The following is a 24,196-nucleotide window of genomic DNA, read 5'->3' on the forward strand; positions in this document are numbered from 1 at the left end:
AATCTGCTCTAATGCCATCCATTTCCCTCCAAATTCTATGATTTTGTCATTTTTTAATGCAGAGTAATACTCCATTGTGTATAAATGTCACATTTTTTTTTATCCATTCGTCTATTGAAGGGCATCTAGGTTGGTTCCACAGTCTAGCTATTGTGAATTGTGCTGCTATGAACATGGATGTAGCAGTGTCCCTGTAGTATGCTCTTTTTAGGTCTTTAGGGAATAGACTGAGAAGGGGAATAGCTGGGTCAAATGGTGGTTCCATTCCCAGCTTTCCAAGAAATCTTCATACTGCTTTCCAAATTGGCCGCACCAATTTGCAGTCCCACCAGCAATGTACAAGTGAACCCTTTTCCCCACATCCTCACCAGCACTTGTTGTTGTTTGACTTCCTAATGGCTGCCAATCTTACTGGAGTGAGATGGTATCTTAGGGTGGTTTTGATTTGCATTTCTCTGACTGCTAGAGATGGTGAGCATTTTTTCATGTACTTGTTGATTGATTGTATGTCCTCCTCTGTTCAGGTCCTTGGCCCATTTGTTGATTGGGTTATTTGTTATCTTATTGTTTAATTTTTTGAGTTCTTTGTATATTCTGGATAGTAGGGCTCTGTCTGAAGTGTGAGGAGTAAAGATTTGTTCCCAGGATGTAGGCTCCCTATTTACCTCTCTTATTGTTTCTTTTGCTGAGAAAAAACTTTTTAGTTTGAGTAAGTCCCATTTGTTGATTCTAGTTATTAACTCTTGTGCTATGGGTGTCCTATTGAGGAATTTGGAGCCTGACCCCACAGTATGTAGATCGTAGCCAACTTTTTCTTCTATCAGACGCCGTGTCTCTGATTTGATATCAAGTTCCTTGATCCACTTTGAGTTAACTTTTGTGCATGGTGAGAGAAAGGGATTCAGTTTCATTTTGTTGCATATGGATTTCCAGTTTTCCCAGCATCATTTGTTGAAGATGCTATCCTTCCTCCATTGCATGCTTTTAGCCCCTTTATCAAATATAAGATAGTTGTAGTTTTGTGGATTGGTTTCTGTGTCCTCTATTCTGTACCATTGGTCCACCCGCCTGTTTTGGTACCAGTACCATGCTGTTTTTGTTACTATTGTTCTGTAGTATAGTTTGAAGTCTGGTATCGCTATACCGCCTGATTCACACTTCCTGCTTAGCATTGTTTTTGCTATTCTGGGTCTTTTATTTTTCCATATGAATTTCATGATTGCTTTCTCTATTTCTACAAGAAATGCCGTTGGGATTTTGATTGGCATTGCATTAAACCTATAGAGAACTTTTGGTAATATCGCCATTTTGATGATGTTAGTTCTACCTATCCATGAACAGGGTATATTTTTCCATCTTCTAAGATCTTCTTCTATTTCTCTCTTTAGGGTTCTGTAGTTTTCATTGTATAAGTCTTTCACTTCTTTTGTTAGGTTGATTCCTAAGTATTTTATTTTTTATGAGGATATTGTGAATGGAGTGTTTTTCCTCATTTCCATTTCAGAGGATTTGTCGCTGATATACAGGAATGCCTTTGATTTATGCGTGTTGATTTTATATCCTGCCACTTTGCTGAATTAATTTATTAGCTCTAATAGTTTCTTTGTAGACCCTTTTGGGTCTGCTAGGTATAGAATCATGTCATCTGCAAATAGTGATAATTTGAGTTCTTCTTTTCCTATTTTTATGCCTTTAATTTCTTTCGTCTGTCTAATTGCTCTGGCCAGTGATTCGAGAACTATGTTGAACAGAAGTGGTGAGAGAGGGCATCCTTGTCTTGTTCCAGATTTTAGAGGGAATGCCTTCAGTTTTTCTCCATTTAGAATGATGCTAGCCTGAGGCTTAGCATAGATTGCTTTTACAATATTGAGGTAAGTTCCTGTTATCCCTAGTTTTTCTAGAGTTTTGAACATAAAGGGATGCTGTACTTTGTCGAATGCTTTTTCCGCATCTATCGAGATGATCATATGGTTCTTATTTTTAAGCCTATTGATGTGGTGAATATAATTTATTGATTTCCATATATTGAACCAGCCTTGCATCCCAGGGATAAATCCTACCTGATCATCGTGCACAATTTTTTTGATATGTTTTTGTATCAGATTCGCCAGAATTTTATTGAGGATTTTTGCATCTAGGTTCATTAGAGATATTGGTCTGTAGTTTTCTTTCTTTGAAGTGTCTTTGTCTGGTTTAGGAATCAGGGTGATGTTGGCCTCGTAGAATGAATTTGGAAGTTCTCCCTCTTTTTCTATTTCCTGAAATAGCTTGAAAAGTATTGGTATTAGTTCCTCTTTAAAGGTTTTGTAAAACTCTGCTGTATACCCATCGGTCCTGGGATTTTCTTAGTTGGTAGTCTTTTGATGGTTTCTTTTATTTCCTCAATTGATATTGGTCTGTTTAGGTTGTCAATATCCTCCTGATTCAATCTGGGCAGATCATGTGACTTAAGAAATTTATCGATGCCTTCACTATCTTCTATTTTATTGGAGTATAAGGATTCAAAATAATTTCTGATTATCTTCTGTATTTCTGAAGTGTCTGTTGTGATATTGCCTTTTTCATCCCGTATGCTAGTAATTTGAGTTCTCTCTCTTCTTCTCTTCGTTAGCGTGGCTAAGGGTCTGTCGATTTTATTTATTTTTTCAAAGAACCAACTTTTAGTTTTGTCAATTTTTTCAATTGTTTCTTTTGTTTCGATTTCATTAATTTCAGCTCTGATTTTAATTATTTCTTGCCTTCTACTTCTTTTGCTGTTGTTTTGCTCTTCTTTTTCTAGGATTTTGAGATGAAGTATTAGATCATTTATTTGTTGGTTTCTTTTTTTTTTTAAGGAATGAACTCCAAGCAATGAATTTTCCTTTTAGAACTGCTTTGAATGTGTCCCATAGATTCCGATATGTTGTGTCTGTGTTTTCATTTATCTCTAAGAATTTTTTAATTTCCTCCTTGATGTCTTCTATAACCCATTGATCATTCAGTAACCTATTGTTCATTCTCCAAGTGATGCATGATTTTTCCTTACTTCTTTTATCGTTGATTTTCAGTTTCATTCCATTATGATCAGATAAGATGCATGGTATTATCTCTACTCCTTTATATTGTCTAAGAGTTGCCCTGTGACATAATATGTGATCTATTTTTGAGAAGGATCCATGTGCTGCTGAGAAAAAAGTGTAACTGCTTGATGTTGGGTATATTCTATATATGTTAATTAAGTCTAGGTTATTAATTATGTTATTGAGTTCTATAGTTTCCTTATTCAACTTTTGTTTGGAAGATCTGTCCAGTGGTGAGAGAGGTGTGTTGAAGTCTCCCATGATTATTGTATGGTGGTCTATTAGACTCTTGAACTTGAGAAGAGTTTGTTTGATGAACATAGCTGCACCATTGTTTGGAGCATATATATTTATGATTGTTATGTCTTATTGGTGTATGGTTCCCTTGAGCAGTATATAATGTCCCTCTTTATCCCTTTTGATTAACTTTGGCTTGAAATCTATTTTATTTGACATGAGTATGGACACTCCTGCTTGTTTCCAAAGTTCATATGAGTGATATGATTTTTCCCAACCTTTCACCTACGGTCTATGTATGTCTTTTCCTGTCAAATGCGTCTCCTGAAGGCAGCATATTGTTGGGTCTTGTTTTGTGATCCATTCTACTAGCCTGTGTCTCTTAATTGGTGAGTTTAAGCCATTAACATTTAGGGTTATTATTGAGATTTGGGTTGTTCTTCCAGCCATATTTTTTTATTTATGTTACTAAACATGGTTTGTTTTCCTCTTTGATTATTCTCCCCCCCTTTACTGTACTACCTCCCACTGTTGGTTTTCATTGATATTTTCCATTTCCTCTTCCTGTAATATTTTGCCGAGGATGTTTTGAAGAGATGGTTTTCTAACTGCAAATTCTTTTAACTTTTGTTTATCGTGGAAGGTTTTAATTTCATCTTCCATCCTGAAGCTTAATTTCGCTGGATACACAATTCTTGGTTGGAACCCATTTTCTTTCAGTGTTTGAAATATGTTATTCCAGGATCTTCTAGCTTTCAGAGCCTGTGTTGAAAGATCAGCTGTTATCCTGATTGGTTTACCCCTAAATGTAATCTGCTTCCTTTCTCTTGTAGCTTTTAAAATTCTCTCCTTATTCTGTATGTTGGGCATCTTCATTATAATGTGTCTAGGTGTAGATCTCTTATGATTTTGCACATTCGGCGTCCTGTAGGCTTCTAGGATTTGGGATTCTGTCTCATTCTTCAAGTCTGGGAAGTTTTCTCGTATTATTTCATTAAATAGAGTGCTCATTCCTTTGGTTTGGACCTCTATATCTTTCTGTATCCCAATGACTCTTAAGTTTGGTCTCTTTATGTTATCCCATATTTCTTGGATGTTCTGCTCATGGTTTCTTAACAGTCTTGCTGAGCTGTCTATGTTCTTTTCAAGTTGAAATACTTGGTCTTCATTGTCTGATGTTCTATCTTCTAAGTGTTCTACTCTGCTGGTAGTATTCTCAATTGAGTTTTTAAGTTGGTTTATTGCTTCCTGCATTTCTAGGATTTCTGTTTGTTTGTTTTTTATAACCTCTATCTCCCTGTATAATTGATCTTTTGCTTCTTGGATTTGTTTTTGTAATTCATTGTCGAAGTGGTCCAAGTGGTCTTTCATTGTCTGATTTTGCTGTCTAATGTCTTCCTTGAGACTCCAGATCATCTGAAGCATGTATATCCTGAATTCTTTATCTGACATTCCATCTGCTGCAGATATTACCTCTTCTAAAGTTGAGTTGACCTGCATTGCTTGTGGTCCTTTCTTTCTTTGTCTTTTCATACTGATCGTGTTTCTTTCTGCTTGGTGAAACTGTTGTGTTATTGATTTTTCCCCCTATATATTTGTATTGCTCTTGTATCGTTGCAAAATCTCCCTCGCAGGCGCTGGTGGTGGCTCTGCCCCTCCTCCAATTGGGGCAATGTGCCTACCACGCTAGCAGGCCGCTGGGCCTGGTCTTTCGGTGGTTGTAGGTCCGCCTACCTTGCAGTCGCGGGCAGCGGCTCTGATCCTCTGCAGGCCGCTGGGCCTATTCTGCTGGTGGGTCGCAGGTCTGCCTACCTTGCAGGTGCAGGCGGCGGCTCTGCCCCTCCGCGGGCTGCTAGGCCTGTTCTGTCTGTCGGTTGCAGGTCTGTCTACCTAGCAGGCGCTGGTGGCGGCTCTGCCCCTCCCCCAACCAGGGGATGGCGGGCCACTGGGTCTGCTCTGCTGGTTGGTCGCAGGTCCGCCTACCTTGCAGGTGCGTGGGGCGGCTCTCTGTGTTTTATTTTTATTGGTGGTGATTTTGAAAGATAAAATATTTTCTTTTTTTTTGCAATCAAATTTGCCTTTTTGTTTTGGTTTCTTTTTTTGATGTTATGTTTGCCTGTATTGTGTTTAGGTTTTTAAAAAATAGCTTCACTTTGTTTTACATTTAATCATTAAATCATCTGTATTTTTAAATTTTAGTGGAGGTATAAGAAAAGACCTTGCTACTTAATAAAACTTTTCCCAGATAGTTAGCTGACCCTGTGCCTCTTTTTAGGTAATGTTTTATTTTCCCACTGATTAGGATGCCATCTTGATAAAATAATAAATGCTTTTAATATATTCTTGGATTTATTTCTGTTCCATTGATCTATCTATACTATTGTTGGGGCCACAAGTTTTTAATGACATTGTGATATTGTAAAATATAAATTTGGTTTTGGTTTCTGTATCTTGCTTAGTTAGGACTCCTAAAATCTTTGGACTCTCTGAAGGATTGCTATATTTTTTCTGTGCCCATGAAGACTGAAGACTGGCAGCCCTAGGTAGCTTCAGGAAGCGGGTTGGTCAGCTCTCTGTTGCTCTGACAAAATACCCGCCCCCCCCCAAAAAAAAAAAAAAAACCATGATGAAAGAGGGAAAGATTTACTTTGGGTCACAGTTTTGGAGGTTTGAGTCCATGGTCACTTGGCCCTATTACTGTGGTCCATGGTGAGGCTGAACATCACGGTGGCGGGTGTTGTGTTGGAGCAGAGCTGCTCCCCTCTTGGTGGCTAAGGAGCAGTGAGAGAGGAAGGAGCCAGGGTCCCGTGTCTCCTTCAAGAGCACGCCCTCAATGACCTATGTCCTCCAGTAGGCCTAAAGGTTCCTCCATCTTCCAATAGCACCATCAGCTGGGGACCACACCTTCAATACACGAGCTTTGGGTGACATTCAAGATCCAAAGGATCACAGATGGCTCACAGATACAGAGAAAAAAGTTAAGAACCAGGCCTCAGAAAGGAGGCGGGAATTAATTAGGGAAGCTCTGTGCTATGTTGGCACGGGATCCACCATCCCGAGAATCATCTCCAACACTTTCACCCTGGCCAAGCCCGCCAGGCCTGACCTTGCTCACATGCCCACCTCATGGCCAGGGGTGAGAAGGCCCCACTGAGACTGCTTTAAGTGGCATCTTTGCTGTCCCTTGGGGAAAACTATGCACAGACTTCCAGTGCTAGGTGGGTGGAAAGGCCAGCCATGAGTGGTTTCTGAACCATGAGTGGGTCCAGCCAGTGGCTCCATTAGTCCCTTCCTTTTTTTTTTTTTTTTTTAAAGAGAGAGTGAGAGAGGAGAGAGAGAGAGAATTTTTTTTTTAATATTTATTTTTTAGTTATCGGCAGACACAACATCTTTGTTTGTACGTGGTGCTGAGGATCGAACCCGGGCCGCACGCATGCCAGGCGAGTGCGCTACCACTTGAGCCACATCCCCAGCCCCCACTAGTCCCTTCTTGGGCGCTTTCCTTGTGTGGTTTCTTTCACGAAGAGCCTGCAGGTGGTGTATTACGCTGACTCCGAGGAGTTACATGGTTTTAGTTAATATTCTCAATGGAATCTTTTATTAGCTGAAATTTCCAACTGGCTATTGCTAGGATCCAGGGAAGATCAGTTAAGAATTTTAATTCATTTGACAGATGAGAAAGCTGTTACAGAAAGCTTGAGTGTCACTGGAAAAATTGGAAATAGCAGCTTGGAAAAATTGAGAAGCACGTCCTGGCCTGTCTGCCCCGGCTAGAGACACACATTAGGCTCTGAGGTGCAGAAGACATGCAAGGGGGAAGCTATAAGGAGCCGGGTTCTAGAAAAATGTAAGAAGGAAACATAGGGCTGGGGATGTGGCTCAAGCGGTAGCGCGCTCGCCTGGCATGCCTGCGGCCCGGGTTCGATCCTCAGCACCACATACAGACAAAGATGTTGTGTCCGCCGAAAACTAAAAAAATAAATAAATATTAAAATTCTCTCTCTCTTGGAAAAAAAAAAAAAGAAGGAAACATAATGGCAACCAACATCTCATTTCTGGCTTTCTAAGGAGGCATGGGTAAAAATGAAACCCAAGTGAATGGTACATGATACAGACAGAACCACAGCCCTGAGGGGCTTAGAATGGAGTGGGATGTTGGCGCTGAGAGAGCCAAAGAACAACTGGGAGCAGAGTGAGGGTGGGCTGCCCAATCCGAAAGATGCCAAACTGAAGGTCCATGTTGTCATGTGAAAGAAACAAAGCACGTAAGCACACGTTTCTATGATACTAAAAAAGTGAAGCGACACATTGTATCATGAAAATAAATTTTTTTTTCTGAGATTTTAAACTAGAGGTTGTTCAGATGGAATACGATCTCTTACAATATTTCACTATTTTCAAAGGATCTATAGCTTACTTGTGCTTTTCTGATAAATTTCATTCATTTAAAATGATATGTTGCATTTTATGTAATTTGAATATCTATTTTCTTTTAAAATTAATTTGATACTTTCCAGAGCTACATATTGGAGATATCAACATCTTATCTGTGAGCTAAAAATTCTCCCCAGAACTGGGAGAGCCTGGGGAGTAAAGCTGACTGATCTGAATGTTTCTTGGCTTTCTCTCTCAGTTCTGAAAAAGCATGTCAGATATCAGAAAGTGAGTGAACCGAAGAGAAAGGAAGCTCCATTAACTTGAACTCAGTCGTCGTTTATTGGGAAGTGGGTTGAAGTCTGCTTGCTTAGCAAGCCTGTACTCAGAGTAGATGATTCACACCTGACGGGGATTTGTGGGCTGTACTCTGGGAATAACCTATTTTAAAACACTTTAGCATGGTTTGGATGAGCAGCACACACAAGTGAAATTGATATATAAAAATAATTGCTTTTTAATCTAACTTCTAAAGCAGTTTCTCCTGAATATCTCATTAATAAAATTTGAGTAATAGTAGGTACTTCCAGGGAACAAACTGTGCCTTTCAAATGTTGGGTGGTTTAAGCCTTCCGTTAATTGCATGTAGGCTTTTGTAGAGTTGGTGTGAAATATTATGGTTCCATTGGGTATGCAGGATCCTGAAAACATTTCACTTAGCCAAGCGAGGACCCAGAGAAGGGGGCCGTGGGTCCTCATAGGTTGGCTCATCTCACAACCAAACACGAGGCAGATTGGCAGCACTTAGTGGGCACCTAGTAGACTTTTGGTGAGCTGATGAGCTGAGGTCTATGGCTGTTATGAGGAGGTTGAGGCTTGCTACCAGTGGGGTCCTGCTGAGAGTAAGGCCACTAGTCGGGGAAGACTGCAGTGGTTGTTTCTGGTCACACGAAGGAAGCATGGCCTTTTAACATTTTTTTATAATTCTATTTATTTTTTTATGTGGTGCTGAGGATCGAACCCAGGGCCTCACATGTGGCACTGGGTGAGTGCTACACCATTGAGCCACAGCCCCAGGCCTGGCATGGCCTTCTCCTAGCTACCGACCGAGCCTGCCAAGGGGTGGGCCCAGCTTTGGGGCCAAATCTGCAGGAGCTCAGGTCACAGGGCACAACTTCCCTGGCAGCCCTTCTCCCCTGCTTCCTGACTCCAGAGGCCGTTGAGCCCCTTGCTCCTCAGTACCCTCCTGACCCGACTCCTGGTATCTGCCTGGTTCTGGGCAGGCAGCCTTGATGTTCTAGACCTTTCTGTGTCAAGGTGGAGCCATGTGGTGAGAAGCTCATTGCAACTTAGCACGTGGAGAAGGAATGGAGAGAAGTTTCCCCCAAACTAGTGGCTCTCGGGACAGGTAGGGTGGGCCCAATCCACCTGATGGCTTGGGTGTCACCCTGGCTTGGCTCTGCAGCCAGAGGCAAGTCATTAATTCTCTAGCTTCAGAGAGATAGTCAATTCATGGGGCTCTTTTGAGGACTGAGAGGTAATACATGCAAAATTCTTCGCCTGCTGACCCGCCCAGAGGAAGTGGGATGGGTAACTGTTAGGGGGCTTTAGGTGTAGGCAGGCATGCAGATGTTCCTGAGCACGCCCTCCGACACTGGTCCCTGCACATGCCTCCGGCCCAGCACCCCTTCAGCCCTGAGCCCTCTGACCCGCCTTCTGCCCTCTCCAGCTTCTCCAGGCACCTGGCCTGCCCACTTCACAAGGGTCCCAGCGCTGACTCTCAGACACTAATTGGGGAGTTAGGATTCACAGAAACGAAATGATTTAATCTTAGCCTCTTGCGAGTGACTCAAAATTACCTCTCCCCTTCTAAGACATGGCATCTTCCCTCTTTACAAGATACACTGTTTATTAGCATTGGATTTACCTGTGATTTTTGAAAGCCAAATCAAGTTTCTGATTTTATAGTGTTTTTATGTCTTCTGAAAAAATAGAATGGACTAATTTCCACTTCCCAGTCATAACCCTTGTAATTGATGTTTCAAGAGCACAGGTTGAAAAATTCACCAGTAAGAGATATGAAAGAAGTTCTTTAATAGCTTTAAAATAACTTCATCAAACACAACGACTTATTCAATTAAACACAAATGACTGTTTAGGAATTGGTCTATTACTATTTTTTCATAAGCAGATAATTAGAAAGTGATGACAGGATGATTTTAATGCTAAATAATTGGAGATCACACCAATATCCATTTTAATTTATGGATCAAATTATTATTTCCAGAAGTAAAATGTATAGTAGTCAAAACATTATGATAGTAATCTTTGATTCAAAATTGAGAATCATTGTATTATAGTAAATGCTAAAAGTAAAAATTTAAGTGTTTTTTGTTAAATCACGAAAATAAAATTCTGATGTAATATTTAACCCCAGCCATCAACATGTCAACTAGCTACTTAAAAATTAACTGCCATTTTAAAGGAAAGTAGGAAAATTTGTACTGCTACAAGACATTAGGAAATTATTTTTATTTGGTTTATACCTAGAAAAGAAATATTTAAAATTTAATAGATGGAGCAACTTGTTAGGTTAGTAATAATACTACTACTAATAACAGCTAGACGTCAGTGACTGTTCTTAATTATTTATATTTATCGACTCCCTTAATCCTCACAACAAGCATACAAAATAGGAATTAATATTATCATTCTCATTTCTGTGCACAGGGACAGTATTTTCACATCCTTGAGATTATTAGCACACAGTTCATGGCCTGGGAGGGTTGCCCTCAACTCTGGATGCAGGGAGCAAGCCTGCAGCCTCCTAACAGGCAGCGGGGAGCTCCTGCTGTTGGGCCTCCCTCCAGGGAGAAGGGTGCGGCCAAGCAGCTGTGGGCCCAGGTGATGGAGCTGCACCTTCCTTCCCCCAGACAATCAGGCCGCTTCCTGGAAACTCAGGAAGCCTGGAAGCCCCCCCCACCAGGCAGCCACATTGATCATCTGCTCCCGCCCTCATCCATTCTGCATTGCTGAAGACAGACAGGTAAGAAAGTTAGCGCGCTGGTCCTTGAAGCACTTGCAGTTTAAAAGCAGATCATCAAATGTTTGCACACATCACCATAAAATTGTAACACAGGCTTACTAGTTTGCCATATTAGACGCTGTCCCTTTGCCTGGCCAGTGGGATGCTCCTGAGTGGCCCTCAGCCCCGCAGGCCAATACTCAAAAAAAACCACCGTTTTCTAACCCCTCACTTTCTCCTCTCCTGCCCCATCTGCACACTGCTGCCAGACTCCTTTTGGCAAAGGCAGCTTCTCTCCAGGCTAATTTCAGGTGTTTTAAAGCCTCCCAACCCCCTGCCATTTGTCTGTAAGTCCTCTGCAATTTGTCAACAACCAAGGTGTCTGTACCTACTACTGTCCAGCTAGGGAAATTTCTGTATTTACCTCTAATATCCCCCCTCTGCCTGTTGCACCCACGGCTTCCCTGACCTCAGATGCCCCTGGTTCCATGTCTGGAATCTCTTTCCAAGTCCAGCCCAAATCCCGCCCCTGGGCAGCATTTCCCCACCACCCCAGTGACCTCTCTCTCACCCCTGAGCCACTTCAGCTGCACCTACTGCTTGCACTGGCCAAGGGCACTCAGGGTCTCCTGGCGCCAGCTGTTCTGTGTGCAGAGCATGTCGGCACCAGGCTGAGGGAGTCTCCTCTGGATGAGCCCAGATGGTGACAGCACCTGGGAGGGACCAGCCTTTCCTTTCCCTCAGTCCTGGGGTGGCAAGCGTGAGGCCCCACCTCATTTAATCAGAACTCTAGTGACTTGGTGGGAGACCTGCTTCCGCCCAGGAGGGAGGGTTGGTGGAGGTCTGGGCAGGTGGAGGTCTGGGCATCACGGTGTGAACGCTGCCCGGTCTGGAGTCAGGACAACTGGGGACAGCTGCTTACTATGCCCTGGACTCTCAGCTCCCTCAGCTCAGAGCGCCACAGAGGGGCCTCCGCAGAGTAATTCAGATCACTACTTTAAACAAGAAAAACACTTTTGAAATTGCAAAATATTTACATTAACCAGAAAGCACAGTAATGACTATGCTGGTATTACAAATGAAGTCACAGCCCAGCTTTCCCTTAGTGCTTTTTTTTTTTTTTTTTTTTCAAAGTAACGTCAGCCTTCTTATTTATCCATGTTAGCTGTGCTCTTTATCTGAAAAATATGTAAATCTATTTAAATTAATTTCCTGTAATACCACACAAAACAATAATCATATTAGTACCATTCATAATGTCCTAATAACATTAACATAATTGCATTCAAATACGAAATTGCTAGGTAATAGGCTTTTCATAAATTGTTTCAGTGAGAATGTCATTTTTAACGTGACTCTGGGTCTTTAGTTCCAGATATCATGGGAAAAAATTGCGTGCCCTGTGTGAGAAGGTTTCCCACAGTTTTCGCCAGCACAGGAGAAACTATCAAAGAGCTTTTGTGGCTAGAGAGGGGTGTGTGCAGCAGCCTATTTCTGAGCACAGGCCGCCTTTCACTGTGACTTTCTCTGGTGCAGAGTTCTGCTCCGGCTCGCAGAGTGTTTTGTACCATGCTGTTGAGGGGAATAGGGACACGTAGGCTGTGGCCACCACATGATCTCTATACCTCTGCAGAGTGTGGGAGTAGAGCTCTTGGAATCTAGTGTGTCTGGGGGAATGAGGTCAGTTGTCAAAATTGGTTGGACCACGGACAGGGCAGTTTCTGGACTCTGGGGTGGCACAGGGTCTCTCAAGACCCTGAGCACAAGTGTCATGAAGGGTGTATGTTTGCAAGGTCTGGGATGTGGTGGGGAAGCAAAATACCTGGCTCCATAGTAGGGCTACAACTCCAGGCCGTGCATGTGGAACATGTGTACATTTCGTTTTCACAATGGCATGGAGCAGGAAATATTGGGCAAGTCTGTACTGCAGTAAGTCATCTGGACAGCATGAGTGACATGCACATGGCAGCACCTGAGTGATCTAGCTAACTTCAAGCCATTTCTAAAAACACGTGTCAGTTTGTAATACATTATGAGATCTAGAAAAGGTAGGTTCTTTTGTCACTGAGTAGATCACAGTGATTCTCTTTGATCAGCCTTTGGATCCTGCTGGATAGTTACAAGGCCCCTGCATTTACACAGAGGTGTTCTTCCTACTGGACTCCAAGGGCAGGTACACCCTGCCCAGCTCTGTTCTTCTCCCAGGGACCCTGTGAGGTAGGCAGAGAACCAAACAGTCTCCTCCTCGTTAATAAGCTAATTGCGCGTGGAAGTATTTTCAGTACTTTAAAACATGAATGGCATTCCAGGAGAGAGCTGGTTCCCCTTTCTCTGAAATTCAGAAGCACACGTGAGCAGCCGGGAATATTCACTAACACGCCACTGTGGACGTCAACCATCGTAGACTGGCGCACTCTTCCAGTGTCTCCCGGGTTTATCCCTCTACTTTCCTGAAGGTTGGAGTTTATCTTTCCTTTGAAGGCACAGAATACAGTTCTATACATTCCCCGTAACTTTCTTCACATTCGGAAGATATCAGCAGTATATGGTGTTGAGTACAGAAGCCGTGATAAGAGAGGTACATACATTGATACTGTGAGTTGCCTAGAAGAGGAGCCGGCACTGCAGAGATGAGCACCCAGTCAAGAACCTAATGGGTTTGAGGGTTTATTAATTGAGAAGCTGAGAATCTTCTTTGGACCAAATTGCTGCTGGTGATGATGGGCAGCTGGTGGCAGGGGCTCCAAGGGAAGGGCGATGTGTACCCTGCCTGGCACAAGGACAGGGAAGCTGAGATGAGGGCAGCAGGAGGCAGAGGGGAGCCTGGAACAATGCGGTGGGGGTGGAAGGGCCCTGGGGGGATGGGATCAAGGACTCCCCTGGCAGGACTGTCCTCTGCTTTTGAATGGCAAGGCCTCTAGCAGTCCTGGTGAAGTTTTCTAACAACAACTGAGCCATTTGAACACTGGGTTTACAGAAGTAATTTTCCATATCAAAAAAAAAAAAAGAGGTTCCTAGATTTCCTTGCCAACATGGTCCTGACATCCCAGGGGAAGTCCAGCTGGCCATGCGCTTGTGTCCCCATGGGCACAAGCATCAAGAAGTTAGGCACAGGATCTGGGAGGCCACGCGTTATAGCGAGTACTTTAAATTCAGCGGCTGGAGTGGACAGGAAGCGGGAGACAGGAAGCATGCAGAACAGCGAGCATTGAAATGAGGCGCGGGATTGTCTCCCTTCCCAGCCACCCCAGCAGCATTTTTCTGCTGTCGCTACCCAGGGAAGACCACAGGGTCCCACTCTGGACCCAAAGACATTTGCATAACACATTTACATCTGAAGGGAGTGCACAGATTGGCAAGTCCCGAAGCCTCAGCGAGGCAGGATTTCTATAATAGCAATTAGGAACAGAAATAGAATAACAATAGCTGTAGAAGCACAGTTGCTGAGCTGTGGGTAGATGAAGCAGAAAAATCTCTGCTTCTCAAGACAGAACTTTGAATAATTGCGGAGTTGGAGACTAACTGGCCTCTGTTCTTTGTGTTCCAGCTCTGAGGCCTGCAAGGGGCCAGACCAGTCTGGACCAATGTGGGAGCTGAGAGCTGGGGCCAGGAAATGAAGCCACCTGGATGGCAAGGACCAGGCCAGGACCTAGGTGTGGCCTGCCCTGGGCTGTGGTCCAAGGGGGACGAGGTCCTTGGGCTCTGTGGTGCCTGGGAGGGCAGTCCCCAAGCCTGAAGTGCTTGGGGACTGGACGTGCCACAGAGGAAGGCCCAGGAAGGGAAAGGGGATGGGATCTAAGATGGAGGGCGGAGCTGGGGGATGCCCTGGAGGCACCAAGGGTGAATCAGTCCTGGTGACAGGGCTGAGGACCCCAACTGCAGCCTATGATGGGGAGCCTTTGTCAGAAACCCCCACGCACACCCCTCTTCCAGTCCCCAAACTGAAACTGTAGAGGCAGCAGCATGGAGAGGCTCCTGGGGCGCTCTGGTCCCCCTTCCTCCCAGCCTCACTCCCTTGGGCCCTGAGAACAGCTCTGAAGCTGGGCAGGAGGCCCGGGCCCACGGCGGAAGTGATGTGAAATGGAGTCCATCAGATGGGGGTGCTGGAGGTGTCCATTGGAATACCGAGCATCTCAGGGGATGAGGAGCTGTGCTGGAGAAGCTCTGGGCCAGGTGCCAATGTCAGGGTCGGTCCGTGGCTGAGGGCAGCAGGTGACATGGAGCTGGAGGAACTTGGGGCTACACATCTAACTGGCCTTAACGTTACCTGGAGTGGGCTAGGACAAGGGTGGATGGGCACACTGGCTGGGAAGCAGCGTCCCTCATCTATAAATGAAGCCAGATTTAAAGTTAGGTAGTCAGTGTAGTCAGGTAAATCGGGTCTAATATCGAGTGAAATCTAAAATGGAGGCCACGCTGGGAATGACTCAGGGAAAACGCAGGACAACTCATGGAATGTTAATGAAGTCCCGAGAAAAGCCCTAGGCCCAAAGCCCATCCCAAAGAAGTGTTAATGAAGTCCTTCCTGCTCAGACTACTTCTTTGGCCCACCTGTGTCCCACCCCTCGGGCCTTCCCACCTACATTCCATCACTGAAAGAACTATAAAAAGGGGAGACAACAGCCCTTCCACGGATCCCACCTCTTGGGTCCCCTTCTTCCTCCGGGAGAAGTCTTTTCTGCTGTCCTTTAATAAACTTCTAATTTCTACTCTGACCTTGCCTCGGCGTGCGTCTTTGGTGTTATTCTTCAACATTGGGGAAGCAAGAACTCGTCACCGGTCAACAGCGGTATCATAAACATGGGTTAATAATGCTGCCCGTGATCATCTGTGCAGAGACAATTCATAAACTGTGAAGTACAACAGGATCAGGAGTTGTTGGTGGGGTCAGCTCCTAGAAGAGGAGCTCTCTGTGTTCCACCCAAGCTTCGGTGATGATTAGAGGCATTTCAGAAATGTGCTCTTACTGTGATGCTGACACAGGAGACGAGAGCTGTTGATAGACAGTTCTCAAAGGCCCTCTCCCAAGATGCCACAGTTACTGTATACTGTAATAAGATGTGAGAATATTGATATTAATGACGTCACCAACATAAAGCAGATCGCTAAAAGAAACAAAGAAATGCAAAAGAATAAGACCTTGAAATCTTCCTTTAAGCCAACACAAAGGAGTCTTCTGGAAGATGTATTTACCATGCAAGAAACCCAACATAGAAGCATCTACTAATAAAACACCCAACACCAAGAGTAAAAAAATAAAATAAATGACATGTCTATAAGACAGCTGATGAGATTTAATGAGATTCCTCAAAATATTAAAATATTAGGAGTAGTCTATTTCTTTACCACAATAACAAGCTGTGGAAAATAAGATCCCATAATATGCTTAATGGATAGATGAATTAAATTCTGCTTAAAAATTGGAACAAGAATGATTCCTTAATAGTGTTCTGAAAACTCTGGTTAATGCAATGAGACATGAAAAAATAAAGAGGTATGATAATGGGAAGAGAGAAAAGATAATTATTTGCAGTGAACAAAATGGAAAATCAGAATATGCAGAAGAGCCTGCAAAAATGGTCATATTTAATAATAAAATGATTCACTAAAATACTAGATTTAAAATAAAGCCACTAAAATTAACATTTTTACTAATTATCAGCATTCAGCAGCCAATGTAATGAAAATGTAGATCCTGATCACACTATCAACTCCTTTTTCAAAAGAAATCCTTAGGGCTAAAACCATCGAGGCATATTCATTGCTATAAAGAATTTTCTTTTTTAATGTTTGAAAAGATAAGACTTGGACACAATGGCATTAACCTAGCCATCCATGTCTCCATCCATCAACTCAAGTATACATTCCTGAATGAGGACAGAAAATACTTTCTCAAGCAAAATAATAGATCGATATAATTCAAATAGGAAAAGGAAGTGGGGTGATTAAATCAATCAGGTATTTTTAAAACATACACAGAGAAGAATTAGAGCCGTTTGGTAGTTGTTGAAATAGAGCAATTTCTACCGGTTGAGCGGACTGTAAGATCAGAATGAACCTTCTCTGTGGCTATTACCTCTTAAACAACTATTAGTTTCACCTATTACTTCTGCTAGGCCTGACTTCCCAAAAACCATGGTCTCCTGCCCGGGGATCCCGGAGAGTCTCCCAGCTGGTCTCTGTTCCCCTTAACTCTTATGCCCAAGTCCACACAGCAGCCAGGGCAAGCTGTAAAGCAGACGAGATGGTGCACTCTGGGGGCTCAGGTCCTCCGACAGCTCCCACCTCCAGTGGGTTGACCCCCCGAACTTAAGTCCAGGTCCTACTCTATCCCCGTGTTGGGGTCTAACCGTATTTGGAAAGAGGGTCTCTGCAGATGTAATGAAGTTAAGTGACCTGTGGCCTTTCATGAGACAAAGACACTGAAAGATGCATGTGGGAGGAGGCCATGAGAAGGTGGATGCAGAGCTTAGAGAGGTGGGCCCACAGCCAGGATGGTCTGTGCCCACCAGGGGCCCCCAGAAGAACCCACGTGGCTGACACCTTGACTTTGGACTTTTGGCCCCCTCAATTAGGAAACGATAAGTTTCTGATATTTTAAGCCACCAAGTTGTGGTGATTTGTTTCATGATCCCTACGAAACTAATAGACCATCTCACACCAAGAAGCCACGGAAGATCCATTTGAGGTCCCTTCCTGAACTGCCAGCCACCTCTCATCTACCACTGGACCCTTTGAACATGAAGACAGGTCCCCCCTTGGCCTTGGGCCTTTGCACATGCCTTCTGCCAGCCAGAACATATCTGCCTCACATCTCCATCATCTCTTGGGGTCTCTGTTAATGTCTTCCCTAAACACCCGATTTTAAATTGCATCTCGCCCACTCTGGTTGGATTCTCTATTCTTCTTTATTTCTCTATCCTTATCTGGTAGACTATGTGGTTTATTTTTGTCTTCATTTATATTGTGTCCTCCAAGTAAATTGCACTGCACATGGATACTCTGGCTGGGATGCTTCCTGATGCATCTTTCGCATCCAGAACAGAGCCGGGCACAAATGACTGCAGATAGACTGAGTGATGCGTTGGAGTTTGATAGCTAATAAAATAGGCATTGCCAAATGATCATGGAGGATTAATAGACACATGGTTTTGAGACATAGCACATAAGAGAAGAATTGACTCTAGGTACGCATCCTTCCTATGTATAAAAGGTTAACTCAAATATGTCTAGAAATGTATAGAAACATCAGCAGAAGGTAAAATAGTACTTGAGTCTATGGAAAGGTAATTTTTAAAGACTGGAAGCAAGTTTCAAAGCTAATAGAGATAGTTCTGCTTTTAGAAACTAAACTTTTGCACAGTCAGTGCCCTTTGGCTTCCAGTCAGTCGGTACCTATTGTCACTGGAAAGAATTCCCAGGCCATGGTCTGCTTCCAAGTCCCAGGGCTCTCTTTTTCCCTGGTTGACCTTCTGCTTGACCTTGGCTGACCTTCTGCCATCATTATACTCCTTTGCTAGAGTCTGTATCCTGCTCAGTGCCCAGGCCTCCTCTTGGCCTGGAGGACCATGTCCAGTTGCCTCCAGGCAAACACCCAAGTGGCTGCTGCGTTCAGCCACTTCCTGGGCTCCAGGGCACATGGATTCAGGTTGCTGCCTGCCTGTTAACCCTTGCTAAAATATTTGACAGAAAACCTGGCCTGGGGGTTCCCAAGCCTGGCTCTGTCTGCTTTCACGGGGGATACAGGCCCTTCCACCTCCTTATCTGGGCTCTCCTTCCTGCTCCCAAGCTTCGGGAATGATTTCAGTGCTGAAGCACTGAAAGCTGCAGCAGGCAAAATCCCGTGGACAGGGAGAGGTGCCCTTCCAGTTGATGTTGCATAGAAGTGGGTTCTTGTTCCCTGGTCGATGACGGGTCTAAGTCCAGGTTAACTTATTAACTTCTCAGTGTGACAGGTTCTTTCATGTGCTGCATAAACCCCAGACTCACAGGGAATGGGGCTCCTTCCTTAGGAAGCCTGCAGTTTGCATAATTGCATGGTTGATTAGAAAAGAAAGTATTGAGATAACAAGAAGCCCCCTGGCAAAGCATGAGCTGCCGCTCATCTCTCTGTGAGGGTTCAAGCTTTAAAAGTGTCACCGGGTGCAGGCCCAGAGAGCACGCATGCAGTTGGAACTGTTTCTTCCTAAAAATCCTGCTGGCCTGTGGGTGGAGCGGGGAGCGGAGGGGCCCCTCTGGGCAGAGGAGGCAGAGGGCCTGAGCCCCACACAGGCGTCCAGCAGCCTCGCTGCCGTGGTCTTCCCCAGGTCAATGCATGGTGTTCACTTAACACAATCCAGAGTTCTGTTGGAAGACTGTTTCCTCCTTGTACTTACTGGATGATGACTTTGCATGAGGGGCAAACTACACCTCCTGAGCCCCCGGGAGCCCACTCCTAAGCTGAAGAACTCAGATGATGTGCTGACGGGACAACTCTGGTCTTGGTTAACAATTGCATTGTCTATTAATTGTAGCAAAACAACAAAAAACAATGGATTCACTTGTTGGGATTTTTCGGGGTGGAATTTAAAGTTGCACTTGAATGGGCCTCATGTTTTTTCTGCTGCGCTTTTTCCTTGAATGGGAAACAATGTCAGAGTCCCCTGCTCTTCCTTTCCCTTTCCACCTCTTCCAGGCACATATCCTTGTGATACACAAGGCCTCAGGCTCTTTTGCAACCAACAGAAAATTCTTTCCAAAGCAGCCTCCTAAGAGGTCAGATGTCAGTTTGAAGTTCAGAAATGTCATGCAATGAATGAGTTTTTTAAAAGAAGTTTCTGCATTTTCAGTTTACAGCTGGTGATACTGTCACAAAGCCCACGATGGAGAAGTGGGACCAAGCCCCCAGAAGGCATGGCCGGTACTCACTGGTGCCCTCTCCCTGGCGCCGCTGCAGCCCCCCGCCCAGGTCTCCGTGGGTCCTGCTCCAGCAGAATCCAGCTCTTGCTGAGCTTCCTGGGCTTTTCCGTTTGAGGGCAGACCCCCTGAGAAATGAACTAGCTCAAAGAATGATTATCTAATGGTGGAATCTCTGGCTTAGAACGGCACCTGGTGAGGGAAGACAGTCTTGTGTGGTTTAATCTTCTCTTACTGCTCGGGCCCTGACACTGTCATATTTATGAGTAAAGTATATTACAGTTAGGAGTCCTAGGCCAGGAGATGGAGAACTTTTAACTAGGTCAGATTTGACCTGTGGCCTGTGACAACATGGGTCAACTCCCTGGGCCTCTGTTTTCTGTCCTGTAAAATAATAGGATCTGGAGAGACGGTCTCTATTTCCTTCCTACCCCTAAGATCCTCTAATGTTCAGGTAGACATTTAGACATTTGTTCTGAAGTGTTAACAATTCCAAATTGTTCTGAAACTTTAAAAGGTCTGATTCCAATCAATCTGCTTTTATTAATAGAGTTACATTACTTAGCAATCTCACAAGACTTATTTATTTTTTACTTTTTCTTTAGCATCTTATTTCTTCAAAGCTCTTGAAATCTGAGTAGTCCAAACCAGCAACAGAGAAGAAACACACACACATACACACACACTCACACACACACACACACACACACACACAATGCCCCCCACCCCCCAGACAGACAGACACATACTAATACCGCTCCCCACCCCACTCCAGCCATGGACACACAAGATCACGGACCGCTTGTCACAGTTTGCTCACTCCGAGTTTTAACACCCCCACCAGGCCCTCTGTGACCCAGGCTGATATTCTAAGCACCTGCTCAGGATTATAATGCAGCAGGCTCCAGTTTCTGTTCTGTCTTTGGTTCTGCGGGGAGCGGGCCCTGTCTCGCTGCACATCTTGCCAGCAGGTAGCGATTTTGATGTCTGTGTGAGTATTTGAGGGAGGCGATGGCAAGCTGCCCTTAGGAGGTAGCCCAGTGGGCAGTTCCACAGGTGGACGTCCACTTAGCAACGTCCAAGCCAACGCTCAGAGGCAGGAAGAGGGCAGCAACGCCATCTGCACGGATGGCCTCTCAAGGAGAAGGGTCTGGCTTCTGTGCACAGGGGTCTTTATGTCATTAATTCACAGGAAATCCATCGGGTCGTCTTCTGAGCGATTCGTCCACACATCACGTGTTGGAGGTCGGCCTTCATTCTCTTAGGACAGTCACCGCGGGCTGAAGGGCTGCCCATGTTTCCTGTCCTTGCTCTGCCCTCTCCTGCCACTGGACGAAACCCCAGGAAGGCAGGGCCTTGGTCTGCCTCCTTCAGGGACCACGCCCTGGGAATAGGTAGTGGGCACGGTGTCACAGCCCCTGATCCCGGGACACTGTGGCTCTGGGTGTTTGCTGATGGCAGCAGGGGTAGCTGGTCTCCCACAGCCTGGCCTTCCTCTCGAGACAGCGCTCCCCGGAGCTGCGATCTTCCTCTGTGAGATGGAGCTCACCTGTCTCGTGGGGTCATTGGGAGGAAGCACGTGGGCACTTGGATGGCAGCGCTAGTGGCTCTGGCAGTATGGCAGCTTCCCCACCAACCACCTGCTGAGTGCCTGGCTCCTTAAACCTTCCCCAACCTTGTCACCAGTTAACAACAATTGGGGTCAATATTGTTAGTATTCCACTTTAAGGCACTCCAGAAGGCTAAGTGACTTGCCCAAGGTCACTCAATTAGTAAAGGACAAGGGCTCCAGTTCAAGATTCCCGGCCTCCAAACCTCATCACTAACTGTGGATGGCTTCTCATGTCCTGGATGCCTGAACATCACGGAACAGTCATGCAGAGCTTAATGGCAGGGACATGGTCCAAGAAATGTGTTGCGAGGTGCTTTTATGGTTGTGTAAACACCAGGTGCACTTGCACAGACTCAGATGGCCATGGTGTCTCTAGGAGATAGAATCCTAGGGGACTGAGACCCCCACATGCAGTCCATCGCAGGCCGAGAAGCCAACGAGGCACATGCTGTACACAAGCTGCCACGTGCCAGGAAGGAGCCGTCTCTGGGCCTCTGGGTCAGTCACACATCTTTCTGTAGCCAGCCCCGGAACACTGGCTGCGAAGCCGAAGGCCCTGGGGGCAGTCTGCACAGTCCAGGAGAGGGCCTGGGTTGTTGTTGACGGAGAGGGTGTGGAGGAAACGCTGCTCCTTCGGCTGCCAAGGCTTCCACTGAGCAGGGTGAGCCAGCCGAAACCAGAGACGCTCCCTCGACAGGCCTAGAGCCCGCCACAGCCCGAGGAGCGCAGGGGGCAATTTTCAGAAATTCCTAACTTTTTTATCCCAGTTGTTTTGCATGCGCAGAATATAAGGAAATAGTAAAATGCAAAGCTTCCCTCACTAACCTGTGTAGAGGACAGAATCTGGGGGTGCATGAGGCCCCTGAGCATTTCAGTCACTGATTAATTCATAGCCACGCATTGTCAGGGTCGGTCTCATTACCAGGCAGTCAGTGAGGGGAGGGGAGACAAACTACGTTTTACTTCCTGTTTTTCAATAGTTAGGATACAAACTCAGCCTTGCTGCTCATATTGGAGCCATGACGTGGGAAGTCTCTGTGCCATCTCTCTATTCTTATCAGAATTTCATGTTGCTTCATAGGCTATCATTTAATTGTACAAGATGGACACATTTATCATAATTGGACAAAACTGGGGTGACTGTCATTTTCTGAGATGGACATTGGATGATTGGGAAAATGTGTCTTTTGCCTTATGGTCACTTGGAAGAATGCCACCAATTATTCAAACAAGTGATGTTTCTAGATAATGTGCCCTCAGGGCTCTGCCATGGACACGCCTGGCTTGGGCAGTGCTTTTGGGGAAGGAGGGCGTTTGCATGTACCTCACCTCAGACCAGCCAGCTGGCCCCACTTCCTTTTTAGAGGAGCAAACAGGGATTCACGTGGGTTTGGCGCAGAGGGGTCTTAGAGGTAAACAAAGCCTTTTCTGACTCAGCCTTTGGAGGAGCCAGCCCAGAGGCACATAGCTGCAGAGCCGAGTGCCTCAGTCACCCAGGCCAGCTGGCCCTTCAGCCTCAGTCTCAGCACCAGACACTGCTGGGTCTGGGTGGAAAGACAGGGAGGCCCCTCAGCCTCCAGTGCTGTCATCTGCTGGAAACCAGGGATGACATGCCATTGCTCAGGAGGGGAGCGGGTTCCAGTTCTGCCTGGTCAGGACCCTCCCTATGGTACTCGTGTCAATCTTTAAAGGTGATTGGTGAGCTTTTCAGTCATAGCCATCACTTAAAATCCGTGTGGGTAAACGTGAACTTATTAACTGGCTCACAGGATCCCTATCAAGTGGAATAAATGTAATGAGTGAATGCAAAAATTTTAGCGCATATAGATGTATGCTTAAAAAAATGGACAACACATCTGAATTTGAAAAGATGTTAGTGTTTTCAGATCTTTTAAAACGATTGGCCATGTCATTTGTATAATGTTGGATTACAAACGATAAATTTAAATTATATGGGTAAAAATGGTATCCATCCAGAGACTCTGGGTTGACCTTAGTTCAGTGCACAGGCCCCTCAACTACCAATGCACAGTTCTCTTTCCACTGTGCTCCAAGAACTCTGAGCTGAGAACCGCCCTGCTCCTGCTCTCTCTGAGAACAAGCCCCTTTTCCCTTTCGTTAGCCTGGTGGATGGTCTTGCCCTTTTCCTAGTAGTGAGTCCCTCTCACTGCTCAGTCAAGGCTATCAGAAACCACGAGCGTCGTCAGACGTCAAATACAGTTCTGGAGTAGATGTGGATTTCTGTTGAAATTCTGTTGAATTCCACAGGCTTCTGGGGCTGAATGGGACAGAGGAATCAGTGAGGCTACAGCAGGGCAACACTCAAGTAAACCTCCAGATACGAGCACCCAGGAAAGCCCCCCACTGCCTGAGGAGGGTGTCTGTGACGAGTGGACCCTTCCACCAGCGGCCAATACCAGAATGTTTCGGGAATGAGGCAGTTGGAAACATTTCTTTTTTTTGCACTCAAATGAAACCAGCACAACATCACTAGGTATCTTGGAAGGGTACTGGGTAAATCCAACACAATGAGCTTTTCAGCGGGATGGTCAGCTGGCTGTGCACCACAGGAATTCTACAAACAATAGCAATTACTAATGCATTCTTTGATTCTCAGTGAGAGCCAAATGAAACATAAAAGGGAATATTTTTCTTGTGGGGCACATGATCATGGCAGGGTCCTCGCCCATCCATGCCACATTCAACGACCTCTCCGCCTGGCACTGTGTGCCTCCTTCTTGTCACATCTCTCCACCCTTTGCAAAGTCATGAGAAGTGGTGACACTGGTTGCCATTCTGTGGAGTGTGGACAGAGCTCTATCCTGGAGAGGGTTTTGTGGCATAGGACAAATGGCCTTTGGCTCTGCGGGGAAGTCTGTGGTTTGTGGGAAGGAGAGGTGATGTACCTCGTAAACACCCACATGGCGTCATCCTGAGCCAGCTTCAAAGGATGCAACAAGCAACATGCAAACGAATAACTTCACAGGGAAAGCA

General features: G+C 45.1%; 1 protein-coding gene across 2 annotated transcripts in view; it reads right to left on the reverse strand.

The window, feature by feature from the left end:
* The window catches only part of Pacrg (parkin coregulated), a 484,043-nt gene that overhangs the window by 33,806 nt on the left and 426,041 nt on the right, over window positions 1-24,196 (reverse strand). The window contains exon 7 of one of the 2 annotated variants that reach the window (XM_076859380.1): window positions 12,660-12,680. The exons of the other annotated variant lie outside the window; for it this stretch is intronic. Coding sequence (XP_076715495.1) covers window positions 12,660-12,680 — 21 coding nt within the window. The remainder of the gene's footprint in view (window positions 1-12,659; window positions 12,681-24,196) is intronic. 2 annotated transcript variants of the gene reach the window in all.

Source organism: Callospermophilus lateralis, chromosome 6 (genome assembly GCF_048772815.1).
Source record: "Callospermophilus lateralis isolate mCalLat2 chromosome 6, mCalLat2.hap1, whole genome shotgun sequence".
Classification (NCBI taxonomy): Eukaryota; Metazoa; Chordata; class Mammalia; order Rodentia; family Sciuridae; genus Callospermophilus; species Callospermophilus lateralis.